This window comes from Pleuronectes platessa, chromosome 3 (assembly GCF_947347685.1).
Source record: "Pleuronectes platessa chromosome 3, fPlePla1.1, whole genome shotgun sequence".
In the NCBI taxonomy this organism is placed as follows: Eukaryota; Metazoa; Chordata; class Actinopteri; order Pleuronectiformes; family Pleuronectidae; genus Pleuronectes; species Pleuronectes platessa.
The window spans coordinates 27,739,950-27,757,651 of NC_070628.1; the positions used below are offsets into that span (position 1 = coordinate 27,739,950).

At 43.8% G+C, this 17,702-nt stretch overlaps 1 protein-coding gene across 3 annotated transcripts in view; it reads left to right on the plus strand.

Moving 5' to 3' along the window:
* sh3pxd2aa (SH3 and PX domains 2Aa) overlaps positions 1 to 15,455 on the plus strand; it is a 122,574-nt gene extending 107,119 nt beyond the window's left edge. For 2 of the 3 annotated variants that reach the window (XM_053418343.1, XM_053418345.1), the window contains exons 10-15: positions 2,378 to 2,495; positions 4,320 to 4,723; positions 4,845 to 4,859; positions 5,068 to 5,117; positions 6,211 to 6,330; positions 6,740 to 15,455. In XM_053418343.1, coding sequence (XP_053274318.1) covers positions 2,378 to 2,495; positions 4,320 to 4,723; positions 4,845 to 4,859; positions 5,068 to 5,117; positions 6,211 to 6,330; positions 6,740 to 8,728 — 2,696 coding nt within the window. In that variant the 3' untranslated portion in view covers positions 8,729 to 15,455. The remainder of the gene's footprint in view (positions 1 to 2,377; positions 2,496 to 4,319; positions 4,724 to 4,844; positions 4,860 to 5,067; positions 5,118 to 6,210; positions 6,331 to 6,739) is intronic. The other variant, XM_053418344.1, reaches the window with a different exon arrangement.
* The last annotated feature ends 2,247 nt before the right edge of the window (positions 15,456 to 17,702 follow it).

The window sequence follows — 17,702 nt, forward strand, 5'->3', positions numbered from 1 at the left end:
TAAGGCAAACTGGATTTATCGAAGATGGATTAAGAAATACTGCTGTTTAAATCTGTGATTTATTGGTTTAAGGAAACACTGATAAAGCCTGATGTAAGGTCAGACAGCACAGTGGGACGGTAACTGGCTGCGTTGCAAACAAGCTACCATCTCCTGGACCAGTACCTTTTCTTTTTTCCACCGTTGAAAATAGTCTCAGCGTGAAACTGCAGCTGCTGCTAACTAGAGTCATGTCAATCTCAGCTCCTGCAGATTTTCCAAATTTCATTCACCAGCTCTCTTTGCTTTGTGACTGCATCATTGTCTGTCGACATGTTGTCCAATTAAGGTGCACGTCTGTCTGCTTCTGCCTTAACATATTTCCACTTTGCTTCAGTCACACCTGGAACAGATGTGCACCAGTAAGTGCAGGTATGGTTTGTGTGGAGTTACTTTGTGGCTACTGTGCCAGAAAGTGAAAGCACCCTGTGCAGTGTGTAGAAAACGGGTTATGAAGTAATCCTTAAATTTGTATCACTGTTAAAACAAGAAGAATTATTCACAGCTAGAATTTGAGGAACATCAAATTTCAGTCTTTCCATGTTACCTCCATCCTTCCATCCAATCCCTGTCTTTGTGAATGGAGGCGCCACTGTCCCTGTCTGATAGTGCATCACTGAGCTGGTGATAAGAAGTGGGTGAGTGAGGTTTTACAGCTCTGCACAGACACTTGGGATACAGCTTGATTTAGTAGCACTGGCAAAGGACAAACACAAAGACCATTCACGTAGGATTTATGTTCTCGGAGGATGTAATTTGCTAATGGAAGAAAGCAGTCGTATAATCTGCGGCCTGTTTGCTGACAGAGATTTCTTTGCCTGATTATTCCTTGCTTGATAGAGAAGATGAGGACTTGCTCCTGAGATCTTAACAATAAAATGAGGGCACATTTGGAACTCAATTTAAATTAAATGACTGAGCCACTCCTCTGGTCGCTCTAACACAAAGCCAGGTCAGGGTGACTCGACCTCTCTCAGAGTGCAGATAGGCTACTGACGGGGAAGTGACCTCACTGTGTACTCGGCAAGGGAGGAGTCTCACGCCCTAAGCCGTCCCCCCTCCGCCCTGCTTACAGCAGTCAGAGTGTGGCCGTTTAGAGCAGGTCCCTGATCTGATTTATAGAGTCCCGTTGACCGCCCGCTCAACTCACTGCTCGGTTTCTGCAGTGTGACACCGGAGCCAACACACACACTATCAGAGATGCACACTGAGGCATGTGTACAGCCCATGAAAGACAAACACACACACACAGATGTGGTTAATAAATATGATTAATTTCATCTTTCATTTTTTATTCCGCTCCTCTGGGAATTAGATGCAACAATCGCACACATTGAGGTAAACGTTCCAGATTCCTCTGTAGGCCATCCCATTTGTTGTTCCTTGTCCATCTGCAAGTCCTCACTCCAGCCTCTACAAACACATACACACACACAAACACACGCACACACACACAACATGCTTTGCAAGTCAAGGTTTAAGGCCAGACATTCCACTCCTCTCCACATTATTGACCTCAGCTGCTCTGAAAGGATCGGCAGCAGAGGACCTGGAATCCCCCACGGCTGGAAAAACCCTCCTTTGGAAAGCAGGCATCCATACCTCAGGGATATCATCGATGCCCCTCACATTTCCTCTAACAAGCTTACTCCCCTCAACAATCTGAGGTCACATTCTCTTTACTCAAAGGCAGCCTGGTTTGGTCTGCTTCGTCTCCCTCGCTGCTCCCTTCTTCTGCATTGGTGTCTGTAAATCCCGAACCTTCCCTTGCTCCCCACTAAACCCATTGTAGGATTTCCTCCCCGTCAGGGTCTTGGAAGCCCAGCGGAGCGTGAGAGAGGAGTGGCGGTCAGATAGGGATCTGACAGGGTTGAGCCTGGTCCAAAAATCTATCTCCTCGAGGGAGACCCTGATGTTGGCCTGCAGCTAGTGGAGGAATCTCCCTCCGGAGTGACATGAAAACACTGTATATGTGTTATTGATGTGAAGCGCTTTGAGTTGCACTTGCTGTGTGAACTGGGCTGTATAAATAATGTTATTTCTATGATTATTATTATCACTGGATCAGAGCCCAACAGATTAAATGAGGACACATCAATAGGGTAAAGTTCAGCCAGTAGAGGGAGCTGCTTCACATGATGGTGTATGTCCAGGGGAGAGGGCTATTTCTGTGTTGGTATGGAAATAGTCTTCTAAGTAGGTCACACTGACCATTTTTCTTTTCCTAAGGATTTTTTGGAGAGTGTAAACTATGTCCTGATTCAACTGAACTATGTGAGATAGTCTGCTGACAACATTTCACTCACTTTGCCACTTTTTCTCTTTCCTGTTCCTCCAGAAGAGAAATATGTGACAATCCAGCCATACACCAGTCAAGGGAAGGATGAAGTCAGCTTTGAGAAGGGGGTCACCGTGGAGGTCATCCAAAAGAACCTGGAGGGCTGGTGGTTCATCAGGTGAGCAGCCACTGACAGAACGGTCGCTGCGTCGACCACACAGAGTCGCGAGAAATGGAATACGTCAAATTTCATCCACTTTCAAAGGGAGCAGGTCCTCGGAGAACTCTGACAATGCTCATAAGAGTCATCGCTTAGCGCCGTGATCAAGGCAGCAGTTTCCCTGCAGCTCTCATTTGCGTAATGGTATTGAGGAGAAACCATTAACATATGGCGCTGTGCACCGATCGACTGGCTGCTCTGCCTGGGGAGTCTAATGTGTATGTGTGCGTCTCTCTGCATGTTACCACATGTCTGTTGTTTACTAAGCCAGAGTGTACTTCCTGCCAGTTGTTTGTTTCCTTGTATCCTTGGGGGAATAAGAGGGGAGCTCCGCTGCACAGCTGATTGCTATCACATGCTGCCTCGTGGCGTCGCACAGACAAATGCATGTTAAGAGTGTTCATGCTTATGAATATAAATATACAAACGCAGTCTTAAAGGTGTTTTTGCTGCTGTGATATTTGTGATAAATGGATAACATGCATAACACACATCCATTGAAAATGTGTTTGATGTGTGCTCGATCAACAAAACATCACTAACACTCCCTATTGCAACATATCACTTGACAGAGACACCTCTAATATTGAGTATGTATGACGGTTATTTACCTGAATGGTATTCCTAATATGGAATACCAGCTATTGTGTTTTTTATTTTCTGCACTAGTTTTTTAACGTATATCTACTTTGATATGTAGTCTATATATTCTGTATTGCTGATACGTCACGTGATTTGATCACAATGGATTGTGGATATTTAAGATGGCAGCTCTGTGTCTTTATCAGAAGTCTAAGGAAGAGCCTTATCCTTGAAGCATCATTGTCAAGTCCTTTAACAGGAGCCTTTGTTTTGCAGATTATCTTTGTCAGATATTGACATGCTGACACAAACTGTTAGTTCATGCAGCTTTTTCACTCCTCTGCCATCACTGCAATGCACAGCGAATCATCTCAGAGCCCTGTCCAACAAGAAATAATCCTCCAGATGTCCGTCTGAGTCATGCTCCTCTCACTGGGCCTATTTCTGAGCAGCCAAGTCCAAGCATGGGGCGTTTTCTGAAGTTACGAGGACTCCTTGTGGTCGCAGTTGGATCGCTCTCTCTCTCTCGAGCAGCAAATCGTCCACCTGGAGGCAAATGACTCAGTTGCATTTGGAACATTGCTTATTGTTTCACAAAGCATTTTAAAGTGACTCATTTAGCATAACAACAAATGTTGAAACGTAGGGAAGCAGCGTCTCCTTGCATACATTATGTTGTCTGTTTACTGCCTCTGGCTGCCTCTACCTCGCTTGAATTAGAATAGTGTCATTTTTTCAATACACACCATCTCACTCTGTGTATTGCAGGCTTGAATGCAAGAGAATGATCACATTTACAATTGTTCATTTATTTTAGGCGTAGATTGTTCCATCATATTCACTCTGCTGTCCTTTAGTGTTTTCCTCAGTAATTCCATTTGAAGGAGTCACAATAGACGGTTTGAAAAACAGATGACACAAGAGGAACACAGATATCCAGATTTTTTGTCTTTTGTGTTGGAACTATATTTCACGGAAAAAAACACCATTTGGTTTGATCTAGTTTAGCTTTCAAACTCCGTACACCCAAAATGTATACAATTTAGGCTTTCTAATGCTAAAGCCTTCGAGAAGTTCAATGATACGCTTTAGGAATAACAAGCACTTATGTGTAAATTGATGCAAATACCCTTTAAATAGTTAAACAAGGAATGTTTCAGCAAACCTAAAAATCAGTCATCCGTTCTTTATGCATTCCAGATACTTGGGGAAAGAGGGCTGGGCCCCGGCCTCATACTTGAAAAAGTTGAAAGACGATCTCTCACCCCGCAAGAAGACCCTGACTGGCCCTGTGGAGATCATCGGCAACATCATGGAAATCAGCAACCTGCTGCAGAAGAAGTCGGTCAGCGAGAAGGACATTCATACCGAGGGAGAAGGCAGCACCACGCCGGAGCGCCACATCTCCAAGACTGAGATCAGCCTGCCCATGCCCTTTAGCTCAGAAATCAACGCTGAGACTGGCAGGAGGCTGAGTGCAGGCCGTGACACCAACAGCCCGTGTCTGGGGATAGCAGCGAGCGCCGCTCTAAACGAAAGTAAAGGGAGAGGCGAGCCAGGGTCCCCAGCTGTCGCAAGAGTGGCCCCGCACAGAGTGGAAATTGGTGAGTATTTGTGGTGTGATACAAGACAATTGATCTTTCTGTACCAGCAAATAAATCAGTGTAGCTAAAGGGAGGAGGATTCTTATGAGACATTAAGACATCTCATTTCCTGTTTGTGTAGGCTTCGATGCTGTAGGTAAGAAAAATGCCCTGTGTATCTAATGGTGGTGGTGATGATGTAATTATAGTTATTTGTAGTCATACTAACCTGTGAGGCTGTGGGATTTGAAAATGTTTGCTGTGTGGAATAACTCACAATACTAAGAATGTTTGCAGAGGTTTTAACTTATGAAGGATGAGTACACTGCAGTAACATTTTCATCAGCTGTCATTTTATTTATCAGGATCTCCAAATCTGAGACAGAAACCTCCCCCAAGGAGAGACACCAACTTGGTAAGACACCTCACAAGCTGCTGCTTCCTGAATATACCCAGAGGGAATTCTTTAACATCACTGTATGTTCAACAGAGACATGTAAACATCACAGAAGGGAAGAGCATTCTTGCACATTTGTGACACAGGAAAGCTGAGAAAGTTCACAACAGTGAATAAAAATAAACCGATAAAAGAATGGATTATTTAGCTCTGTGGCACAACACTGATGAGAGACACACACACACACACACACACACACACACACACACACACACACACACACACACCCAGAGGAACGGTAGAAAGCAGTGGCATCCACCAGAAACTGGGATCATTGTGGTATCCCCAACATGAATGTTGGCACAAAGTGGCTGACAAATAAGAAAATACTCAACATTTACATGTCCACCAAAATCAAACACAAAACGTATCTGTGCGGATATTAGTTAGTGTGTGTGTGTGTGTGTGTGCGTGTTTGTGAATCTCACACCTTCAGTAAAATGAACTATTTTGATAACTGTCCAGAGAGCTGGCGCAATTCTCACTCTTGACAAACCAAACAATCAATTGATGAGCAGTCATCAGAAATGAGTAATATTTGCAGTTTGATATAAAGTAGTTCAAACGTGCTCAACCAATCGTAAAATCCTGCTTTTTAATGAATGCAGGAGTTATAATAATGCTATGTTATAATATCTAACAGGATAAGTAATTAAATTTATTTTTTGCGATAATTCTTACATACTTACTTTTACTATAATTTTCAAGTAGTAGTTTTAATAAAGGATGTGAATACTTCCTCTATAACAGCTACTAAATTACAAATGAATGTGTTCAAACACTGTGAAAATCTAAAAGTGTTGCAACCTTTCCCACCATTAAAGAACAGTGACAACACAAGCACAATTCCAGCTTTTCTGATATATTTTGAATCCGTGCAAACATATATGTTGTACACACTGTGACATTATTATCGTGTACAGTCATAACTCATATCATACGAGAATTGACAGAGTTCTCTTTACGTCTTTAGCTGTATTCATTGTGGAGTCTCAGTCACAATACAATGATGATGTCAGTGGTTCATCTCTCCTCCTTTGTTGCTGTACAGGGATTCCAGTTGCCTAAACCACCAGAGCCCCCTGCTGTGGAAGCAGAGTATTACACTATAGCAGATTTCCAGTCCTCCATCTCTGATGGCATCAGTTTCCGTGGAGGACAGAAGGCTGATGTAAGAGGCTCGATCTACACTGATGTCACTGAGATGACACTGACAGTCCTTGAATATGTATTTCACAGACAGACAGGGAAGCTGAGGCGATAGAATTATGACCTTGAAATTTGTGTTTGAACCTGATGTAGAAAGATCTCTGCAGAGACTCAGGTGAAGATAACAATGTAGAGTCTTTTTCATGTTGAGATGAAAACTTCAGACAGTCTGCGATTCATTGTCATTAATGTTGGTGAAAGAAGTCTGTATTGTGATGTGATAATTTTTATTTAGTTAAATATTGCTTTAGGTCTTTCAGCATATCTAAAGTCAGAACAGTTATCCATCTCCCTGTCCTAATTCTAATCCATTTCAGTAGACAAAGAATTTCTTTCAGTCAAAATAACTTGTTTTTACCTTTGTTGTGCAGGTGATAGAGAAGAACCCTGGAGGCTGGTGGTACGTGCAGATCGGAGAGAAGGAGGGCTGGGCCCCCTGCTCCTACATCGACAAGCGCAAGAAACCCAACCTCAGCCGTCGAACCAGCACCCTGACCCGGCCCAAAGTCCCGCCGCCTGCTCCGCCTGTGAAAAAACAAGAACCTGAAGAGGCTCCCCCTCCGAGTAACTCTGCCTCCAAGGTCTCAGAGCAACCTACCAGGCCCGTGTACGAGGAACCTGAATATGATATCCCAGCAATTGGATGCGAAGGTGAGTCTGACACAGATTCTTTGAAGGAAGAGCGCCCCCTGGATGTGAAGATCAGCAACAAGTACCGCAGCTCCCCTCCTTCCTGCAAAGCCTCCCCTCCTGTCTGTAAGGCGTCTCCCGCATTCAGCCGTCGAAGAGCCTCGTACAGGTCTGTTGAGGAGGTCACAAAAGACAAATGTATTTACGAGAACGATGGTTTCAGGCCAAGCAGCGGCGTTGAAACACCCTCCGCCAAAGGTTCCAGTGAGCCCAACTCCCCAAAAAGTTACCACTCCTCCACAGTCCCAAGAAGACCCTCTGGATCCTCGCCTCTAGCTGGTAGGCCCATGAAGACGATGACGCCAGAGATGAATCGCAGAAGTCAGACCCTGGGCAGACATGTAGACATCAGCTTCAGGTCCCAGGACAACAGCCCCCTCTCTTCATCTGATGAACTGAGCAGAGGACCCAAGAAAATCCCTCCTTTTACTCGGGATGTGGAGCAGAGAATAGGTCAAAGTCCCTCGACCAGGCCCAAGCCTTCTGTCAGACCCAAACCCCTTCTGACCAAATCCGAGCCACAGAGCCCTGAGCGGATGGATATCACTTCTTTGAGACGGCAGCTGAGGCCCACAAGTCAGTATCGCCACAGCATCAAACCTTCTCGAGGGGACGACTCTGAAACTGCATCTGTCATCTCATCGGAGGACTCGATGTGTTCGCGTAGCACCTCAGATCTCTCCTCAATTCACTCTAAAGGGAGTCGCGGGGATTCCGATGTTGAAGGCCCCAGTGCTTACCGCTCTCTGGACGCCTATAAGAAGGTTCAAGACTCTGAGATCAGCTTTCCAGCTGGGGTGGAGGTGGAGGTTCTGGAGAAGCAGGGGAGCGGTTGGTGGTACATCCGTTGGGGCTCAGAGGAGGGCTGGGCTCCCTCCTACTACCTGGAACCTGTCAGACACGTGGCTGATGCTGGTGGGAGGGACATAGTTGGACACGGGAGTGGTGGTGGCAGTAAGTCCAACAGCCTTGAGAAGAACGAGCAGCACGTTTTGGCCCTCAATAACATAAATATTCAGGGTGTGACGGCGCAGCATCCAGGCATGAGAAGGAATACCCCGCCGATTCCTTCCAAGCCCCCTGGTGGCTTCTCGAAGCCGTCTGGGTTGGTGAACGGAGGTGTGCGAATGAGAAATGGGGTACGTCAGGTGGCGGTGAGGCCTCAGTCTGTATACGTGACAACATCACAGCCACCCAAGGATGCGCACTACATGACGGGGTCTCTGAGGAGAAACGAATCACTCGGTAGAAGTGATCACTATAGCTCTGGTTCTGCCACTCTTGGTGTCCGCCGAAATGCCTCCTTCAGCACTGTGAGGCCACATGTAGTGGTTGAAAGTCAGACAAGGCCCGCCGAGCGCTCCAGCCTGGGGTCCTCGGGGAGCGCATTCAGCACAAGCAATGTAAACCAACGCAACGGCATCCCAGTGTCCACAGTCCGGCCCAAGCCGATAGAGAAAATCCAACTGATCCACAATAACTTTGGCAGGGATGTGTACGTGTCAATCGCTGACTATCGTGGCGACGAGGAGACTATGGGCTTCACTGAGGGCACCTGTCTGGAGGTACTGGAGAGAAACCCCAATGGATGGTGGTACTGCCAGGTGCAGGACAGCCTGCTTCCCCGCAAGGGCTGGGTCCCATCCAACTACCTGGAGCGGAAAAAATAGAACCACCTCCCCACACATCCTTACCTAGCCCCCCCCATCCCGCTTCCCTTTTTCGATGTCTCCGAGGACACAGGTGGCATCGCTCCTAAAGAATGTTACCCGCAATCTCCTGTAAGCAATATGTCCTTGATAATGTACATTTATGAAAAGACTGTGTAAAAAAAGGATGATGTTTTAATCTGATAAGGAAGGACACTTTTAGTGCTGGTTTACTAAAATGTATACAAAGAGGAGTGTAACATTTTCCATATTTTGACCGGGGGAGTGAGAGATGTGGGGAATATGGGATTTGTCAGTCGTGAGTGAGGAGTCTTTGAGATATGAAATGATTGGGAACGTTCACCTCTTAAAGAGGTTCGCATCATGTAATGCAGAAGCGGAGCAGGGTCATGGCGATGCTTATTCCTGCCCATCACTTACTATGATGGCCAATAAGTGCCTTTTATATTTGATTACCGGAATGGAGATTCTAATTGGTGGATGGAAAACATTACATCAACCAAATCTTAAGAGTGCCATAGGCCGATGAACACCACCAATGGTATTACCATGACCAAGCTAGAGCTACTCTAGAGAGTGAGAACAAAATGCAGCGTTTCATTGTAAATTGGCCAAACTGTTCCAACACACAGACGAAAGATTGAAAAACCGAGATTTAAGAACTTTAGTTCACTAGAGAATTGAATTGTTTTAAACCACAAAACATGAAAAAAAACTGAATCAATATTTAAGTCTCATTATCACTATTTCGATTTCATTTAATTCTTTATTTTATAATGTCTCGTGCTGATGCAAGTCTTCCTTAGAGAATTATTTCTGCTTTCTTGTGACATCTGTTTCCAAAAACAGCCTGCAAATGGAAGTGTTAAAGCTCCTTATAGTGTCTGATGGATGGATGTGGTTTTCTCATAGACCCTAAATCCCCACAGTGATATGCTTATATTAATCCCAGATATAACTTTGTGGGATAACAAATACCTGTGAAACTTTCAATCTAACTATAATAGTTGGATATTGTATTTTCCTTTAGAGTAGCTTGAGTTCTCTCCAGACCAGAATCACCTCAGTGTAATACCCTCAAACAACAGTTTAGGTTTACTCCAGGAACAATTGATCTTGTTTTTATTAGTTCAAGAATACTGCTGTTGCGTAGCTGTATTTGATAAGTACTGGAAATGCAGCAAATCATTGAATCCCAGGGACATATGTGCTCAGCATTTAGCCCAAAATGTGATCAAACCAAAGAGATATACCAGTTCATTGGATTTTTAGTTTTGCTTTATTTATTTATGTTACAAAAACGAGGTTTCTGAACTGTATACAAAAGTTTTCCTGGAAGCACTTGATACATTTTCTCAGATATTGAAGTTACCAGGTAAATTGTAATATTAGGTCTTGCTGTGCAGTTCTGACTTTATTATTAATTAGAAAAACAACAAAGTTTATCATTAGAATTTAATCATTTTTCCCAATTTTTGAAATTGGTTGGTTTCATATCACAGTTTTAAATTAATAAATCTTAATAAACAATTGTTGTGATTAATACATCTTAGCCGCCACCGAGAAATATATAGTTCCCCCCAATGTAAAAGCTAAATTTGCAAATGTAAAATTCTGAGCTGAAGTCCAACTTTCAAATGCCCATGGCTGATGTTCAAGACTGCTGAAATACATTTTCTAACGAACGGCCGAATCTTCCATCATGAGGCTGAACACTAACTTGTGATTATGTTCCTGCTGGACAGTATGATATTATGAAACAAAGTACAGTACCTGCTAGATCGCAGTTATCTATTTTAGCCAAAATCATATTTGTTTTTTTGTTTGTTACTTTGTGATCACACAGTGTCAATAACGAGGAACGAAGTGGTTCAGTTTTGTGAATTAGTGCACTTTAAAATTGTTTTTATGGTGCATTAATGTGAAGATGCAGTAAATACTCAGCATGTTATTTATTCAACAAGTGTTTTGTAATTATTTAATATCTCTATATCCCTCCTCACCTCAGATCAGAGGTGGAACTCTCAAAGTCTCATTGAGTAGTATTGGAGAAACAGAGACCTCTTGTGGTAGCTCAAATGTACTACTAATCATCCACAAGGCTTATTTATCGGCCTCAGTGCAATAAGAAATGCACTGCTGGTCAGTGAGTCTCCCCAAAAACTGTACAGAAATTTTATGTTTTTCAGTTTGTTCTTTTTTGAACTCTCAGTGCAGCTAAACATTTTTTGTAGCATGTGTATTGGGCAATATTTTTTTTAGGAAATTTCCAAAATTCCCTTTTTTTCTTTATGCTGTTTGCTGCAACTTTAGCAAATCATGGGCACTTCCTTCACCTTTATTGTGCTTTACATAATGCCTGATTTTAAGCATATTTATTATGATTTTTTTACATTTTATCACTGTTTGACAATAACCTCGCCACCTTTAAAATATATAACAGATTGTTATTGTTGAATAAACATGTTCTTAGTCTCACTGCTACTGTGCAAAATGCAGACTCAGCGGTCAAGAAAAATTCCCAAATACCATGATTTACTTGAGAATGTGAGATTTTTGCATAACGACCCATAAATAATACAAATTTGAAAGTAGGCAGTTGATATTTGCTGTGAGGCAAATCCCACCCAGACGACGGCATTATGTAAATGTGTTGAATCACTGTTACCCTTTTTGCTCCAGCACATGTTATTATTGCATATCGCTTTGTTTGATCGAGCTGAACTTATTTTGCAAGGGAATGGTTCTGTGTTGAACATACATTTACCTGTGTAGCATCTATCTCTATTCATGCTTTTACATGGGTTTTTTTTTTTATTCTGCCCCATTTTGTCAAATTCTGAAATGTACCTGCGAGAAATTGTGCAATAGATTACAATCGGTTTCAACAAGAGGAGAAAAACGTGAACGTCAATGCCATTACGTGATGTGGGGAGAAGAGGTTCCCGGTCAAACTGCCAGTCATGAGCTTTTACCATGATGTAAAGAGGAGTGAGTCAGAAAGATGTGGGGGGGCTCCAAACGCATCAGAAGCTCATTGGACCAAAGCAGCCGTACGTGACTCTTCATCATCTCCTGACGTCACAGACTTTTGGAACTGACATGAGAGTCTCTGCTCCCCCTGCCTCGCATCAGCAGTGGACAGTGATTTGTGAATGACAAGGCAGAAACCCACTGACCCATTCTGTGGTGACATTACAGCCATCTGGGGTCACAGATGGAGAGCCCCGGCCCTGTCGTCAGGGGCCCTTAGCGGCCCCGCCCTGAGCTGTCACGTTCGTGCCTGAATGGAGTTTTGATAGTTTCTTGTTTTTGTGTTGTTGTTTTTCCTCTCCGTTTTCTCTGTGTGCGCCCCCCCGCCGCCGCCGCCGCAGCCGCAGCCGATGCCTCTCTTGACATTCACCCCACCCTAGTAAGACTATGTCAGACTTTTCCTTCCTCACCAATCACCACATTGAAGGTGACATTTGAGTCTCAGTGGTAAACAAGAGGCTGGGGGAGATGAACGCTCCTTTAGGCCATTTCAGTTCAATCCATCAACTTCCAGGATGTACGCCAAAAATAAAAAACAGCATCACAACCTTTTCTCTATGCTGAGCCCCAGCAGGCCGTATCTAAGTGCTACAGGAGAATAAGAGCACATAGGCCTTCTATCCATAGCGGTTGTTTGGGTATATCGTTAAACTCCACCTTAAAAAGGTCACTCCCGTGTTTTTGGGAAACAAATGTATTCAGTTTCTTGCAGAGAGTAAAAGTATAAAAAAATTTGATTTGGAAAATATTGAAATATCTCTTAATGAGGGAGAGTGAGTACATTTAGGGATTTTTAAATGGTAAATTTAACTTTTTCTATTGAGAAGCCATATTTGACACAAAGTATGTGAAGGTTATCTTTAAATATGGAGCGTGAGCCCAGAGTCTGTTAGCTTAGTTTAGCATTAAGAGGGGAAGCAGGGGAAACTGCTTGTCTGGATAATGTGAATTATCTGGAGACCTACAACAACGTGTCACTTCTACACAGTTTGTGTACAGATTAAACAAACACAATGTAATGTGTTGATTACTGAGCTTCAGGGATGCTCATACCTTCAGCCATGCTAGCTGTTCCCCCCTGTGTACAGTCTTTATGCTCAGCTAAGCTAACCGTCAGCTGGCTGGGAAATAAACATATTTCCCAAAAATAATATATTTACAATGATATATTTCCTTTTCCGGTCCAGTGGCTCAGCCTGTCGCAGCTGCATTGCTCTTAAACCTGCTCGTGCATCCGCGTGGCACAATAGAAATGGAATTGTCGGAGGTACTATTTTTTGCACATGCCAACACACACGTGATGATAAGGAATCATTCATTCTGCAGAGGAAATGTACGAGTCCCCTGACCTTTTCCTGGAGGTCACCCGGGTGAGACGGCTCCACCATGTTATCCCTCGCTCCCTTGTTATTTGAACAAATGGACGACACCTCTCGGGCGTGAAGCACCTTAAGCTCTGCAGCTCCCAAAAGCCGGCTGCTGCCATAACATCCTCCCCCTCACCTGTTCTCTCTCTCTCTCTCTCTCTATCCGCCATCGCCACATGTATCTCCCTCCTTCCTCGACACAGCCCAGCACTCTATTCCCAGTGAGATGATTGAGGTAGTAGGGTTTGTGGTGGAGGGACAAAGTTGTTTGCGTGTGTGTGTGTGTGTGTTTGCTGGATGTAATGGATTGTTGCAGGTGTTTAGCTCATGAGGGGAGATGTTAGAGGTCGTGGGGGAGACGTAGCGAGAGCAGGATGCAGGGAGACACAAGACGGATCAAGTGGTGGATTCTAGTAGACGTGGTGAGAGGGAGGTGAGAGGAGGGCGGCTTTGATGCGAGGGAGATTAAAGACGGGTGGGCACCACTTCCACTCGGAAAACTGAGACACAATAATTCCTTTTGACAGGGAGTCGGCCCACTCTATCAGAACTCCTTTACCCACCTTTCTGAAAACCTGACACCTAATGAGCTCGCTGCTTCTAAACCTGAGCTCTGAATTCCCGTCTGTCCAAACATTGTTCTAATTGCAGCACATGAAGTTTTTTTTGTAGCTGCTTCAACAAGACACTGCAGAGACATATCAGTCGCAGTGTACGGGAGCTTCTCTGGGCCTCACTCCCTGTCCGTAGGAAAAAAGAAAACCTTTGGAGCCGATCCTACGTCTAGTTTTTAGCTTCTTTCACTGTCAGTGTCTTCAGATCTTACGTAGCCCAGAGGGTGAGGGAGTCAAGCTGGGTGCTGGAAAAGGTTTTTGGGGAATAAGAAGAAAAAAAAGAAAAAGGCTTCATATGGTGGATTCCTTGTGGCTTTTCTCTCCCCCTGACGTATTCCTTTGTGTTCTCACTGAGTGCACCAATGGTTTGGAGGGGTTCATTCTTATCTGATGAAACAAGCTTTAATTCATGATGGAAAGAAATGGAAAAAAAAGGCAACGGCACTGAGCTCTGGAGTTAATGAAGGCAGGAGTTTGATGGAAGGAGGGGAAGGTCTGATAGGAAAGTTTGAGTAAGTTTGTGGGAGCAGGTGGGATGTATTTAGGGGGTTGATTTTGGAGGTTTTTTAATTAATATCTAGTTTTTGTTTGAGAGGGAGAGAAGAGGGAAAAGAACAAGCGTCGCTGCAGGGCTTTTTTTCAAGCAGTTGCTGTAGGGAAAAAAAAAAGGAAAACAGGTCTGTGAATAAGGGAATGCTGATTATTTATGTCATTCAGAGAACTTCCTCACAGAATCGGAGTTGTTTGACGCGCCGGCGGGCATCAGCGGGAGCTGTCTCCCAGCTCCTGGAGGAGGCTGTGTTGAGGAACGAGTCGCGCCGCTGTGTGTCTCTGTGCTACTTTTCTTTGTCTCTGTTTGAATCCCCGTTTCTAATTAGCACAACAGTGTGTCTTAATTAACCTTAGCCAGTCAGACGATATTCCAGCGCTAACGGCTTCTTAATCAGCGAGGCTGCTGCCATTCTGCGTGGGAGCCTCCGGTGCTGGATGGAGCTCAGCCATATCTGTGCGGCGGAGGCGAGCTGTCAGCGGGGATTGATGCTGAGTGACAGCTGGCGTAGATTGGTGAGAAGGTGGAGCCTGCTTTTAGCCTCGACGTTGCATTTATAGAATTGAATCTGACACCACCCTGCTGTGCGAAGCAGTGTGCCAAAGAAACTTGGAGGCCCGACGCCGTCGAGCTCTTGATCTGTAAATTCTGACAAAAACAATCCGTTACCAGCATGACAGCCACACTCAGAAACACAACAACAACTGCAGGCCTCGAGTTGGACCAATGGAGGTGCTCTTCTTTTTATTTCCTGGTTTCGCTCTGTTTCTTATTGCCATTGTTGTTATGCAAAATTCTGTTTAACTTTTGCAAACTCCTCGTTTTCAAAAAGATCTGCGATGAGAAGGCTCAGGAGGCTTTATACAGCTGTAAATGTCAGTGAATCCTCCATTGATGAGTCATATGGCTGCCAAACCACACGTGGTGAAAATGCCATATAAACATCACAATGTGCAGCAAGAAGCGAACAACAGTCCAGATTCCTCTCTGATGGGAGGCTTTCTGCACGTGTGCATTCCTTTTTGAAAACAGGACATTTTTCTTATCTACTGTTTTATTTTGACAAGTCTTGTTCCTTTTTTTGTATCTTGTACATGTTTACATTGTATCTCGCATTGCCCAAAAAGAGAAACAATATTAAATGTATTATCTTTGTTGTTTTACACCGGCTCCTCTTCATTTGTCTCCCACATCAGGTCACATGTGCTCCTGCAGATAAAGGGAAACAACCCCCCACCCTTCCTGCTCGTGCTCCATCCTGATAGTATGTGACAGTAGTATTACAGATTGAGACATTTATCTTTATTCTCCTTATTGTGTGGGCCGGATTAAGTGAGTTTGGACGAGGAGCAGAACGATGCACCTGGTTATAAATAGCAGGGTATGAGTCATGGGAGGAAAGTGTGAGGAGGCTGAGAGCGAAGGATGAAGACGAACGAGCTCTCGGAGCGCCAGTCCCCCGCTAAGGAGCACAGACAAGATCTGTTTTGCAGATTGCATCCAAATGTGTGTGGAGAGATTTATCACTTGTGTCTGAGGTTTCATGAAATTTACACTTTACACCTCTGCACCAATGAATCGCCAAATGTTCATTTGTTTAAGAAAAAAACATTATTCGGGAGTTTTTTTGGGGGCCAAATCTAAAATGTGAAAAGTAGAAATACCGATATTATAAACGTGTCTGAGCTCTGTATTTAAATAGCTGGTGGTGGTGGCCTTCTACTTGGATGACTTTGTTGCATTTTGTAAATACTTAAAATTTAAGGTAGCCTGCTTTCATCCTGTGAAAATTGTCTAGTGGATTTTTCCTTAAATCAGTTTTTAGATGCTGGGAACAAGGTTGATGAGATTGTCAAAATGATGCCAATTATTGAATATTTAAAGTCATGGAATTACTGCTGAGCAAGAGGGTTCAATTAAATAAAAACCTTGACTTAAGGTCACCTCAGATCTTTAAACTGCTTCCCACAGTCTTCCTCATCAACTCATCAATGAAATTTTATTTTATTTTTATAGTGCCAAATCCTAATATACGATATCTCAAGGCACTTTGCACAGAAGGTCGAGACCTTTAAAATGATAAATGAACAGTTCCCATAATGGGTAAAAACGTTGGCGACTGACTGGAGAGAGAAAAAACTCACTTGATCTAATAAAGTAACTTGTCACATGACGACTTCCTGGGGGAAACTTCTTGATTTCATTAATTGTGTGATTACAACTGAGCTAATAAAGATGGTAAGATGTGACTGAAAGCCCAATAAAAGCTCAGTGGCAGCATTTTAAATCATTTCTACTAACTTCCCACAAAATGTCCTGAAAAGACTTGTGTAATTTGATTCTAATCTTGATTGAAAACCTAATTTGGTTGTAAGCGCTGCTCTGTTTAAACCCAAGTAAACATTATTAATCAGTAACTTCATTCTGGGAGTATTTAGTCGGAAATGTAGCTGTTGAACAATTGAATTAAATCGTAGCCAGCAAATTACATAGATGGATAACTCTGGGAAATGAATGTAAAGCATTGAAACCTCGTCGCATTTCATTTTGTTTATTTGTTTTTTGAGATATGAAGTTTCTGAATGAAACCCTTTACAGGCTGTACACCGAGTGCTGTGACAGCACATGTCCACTAGGTGGCTGTATTGAGCCAGTGTCCAGGCCTCGGCAGCACTGACACAGAACAGACGAGCACAGACATTTTCACATGAAGGGACCTGCACATAACAAACTGAAATGAGATTCTGTCGGGATCGGTTCTTCCACCCATTTAATTCAGCCTTTCTCACGCCCCTGAAGGAGGAAGTGGCCGAGTTGTGGATGCTCCGTTCAACAGTAAAGTACCTGAGGAACTTTCTGGATGATACTCTCCATGTGATTATTACACTCTGGTTACTCCAGCACCTCATCCTGCTCCTTAGTGTTGGCTTTAATAAATCATGCAGACAGACAGATGCCATCATACTGAGGAGAAGCTGCCTCATGAACACACACGGCACTCATTTTACTAAGAGCTCGTTTACCACTTGAGTTTTGGGCCTAAGATGTCCTACCTGTCACCATGAAGCCCCCCCCGCGGTGGTTAGGCCAGAGGCTTTGGTACATGATGTAACAGGGGGGCCGGGGCCCACGGATCACTTCACACCTCCAAGAGCACGGCTGGCTGCACCCGTGTTATAGTGTAGCTTCCTTCTCAGTGTCTTCAGTGTGTCAGCGTCAGAGGTGCAAACACTGTTAACACAACACTTACAAGAAAAACAACACACCCATCTACATAGTGCTACACAAAATTATACACATAACTAGACACACTACACACACAACTAGACAGTACTACACACAACTACATAGTGCTACACACAACTATACGCACGACTGCACACACAACTAGACAGTGCAACACACAACTA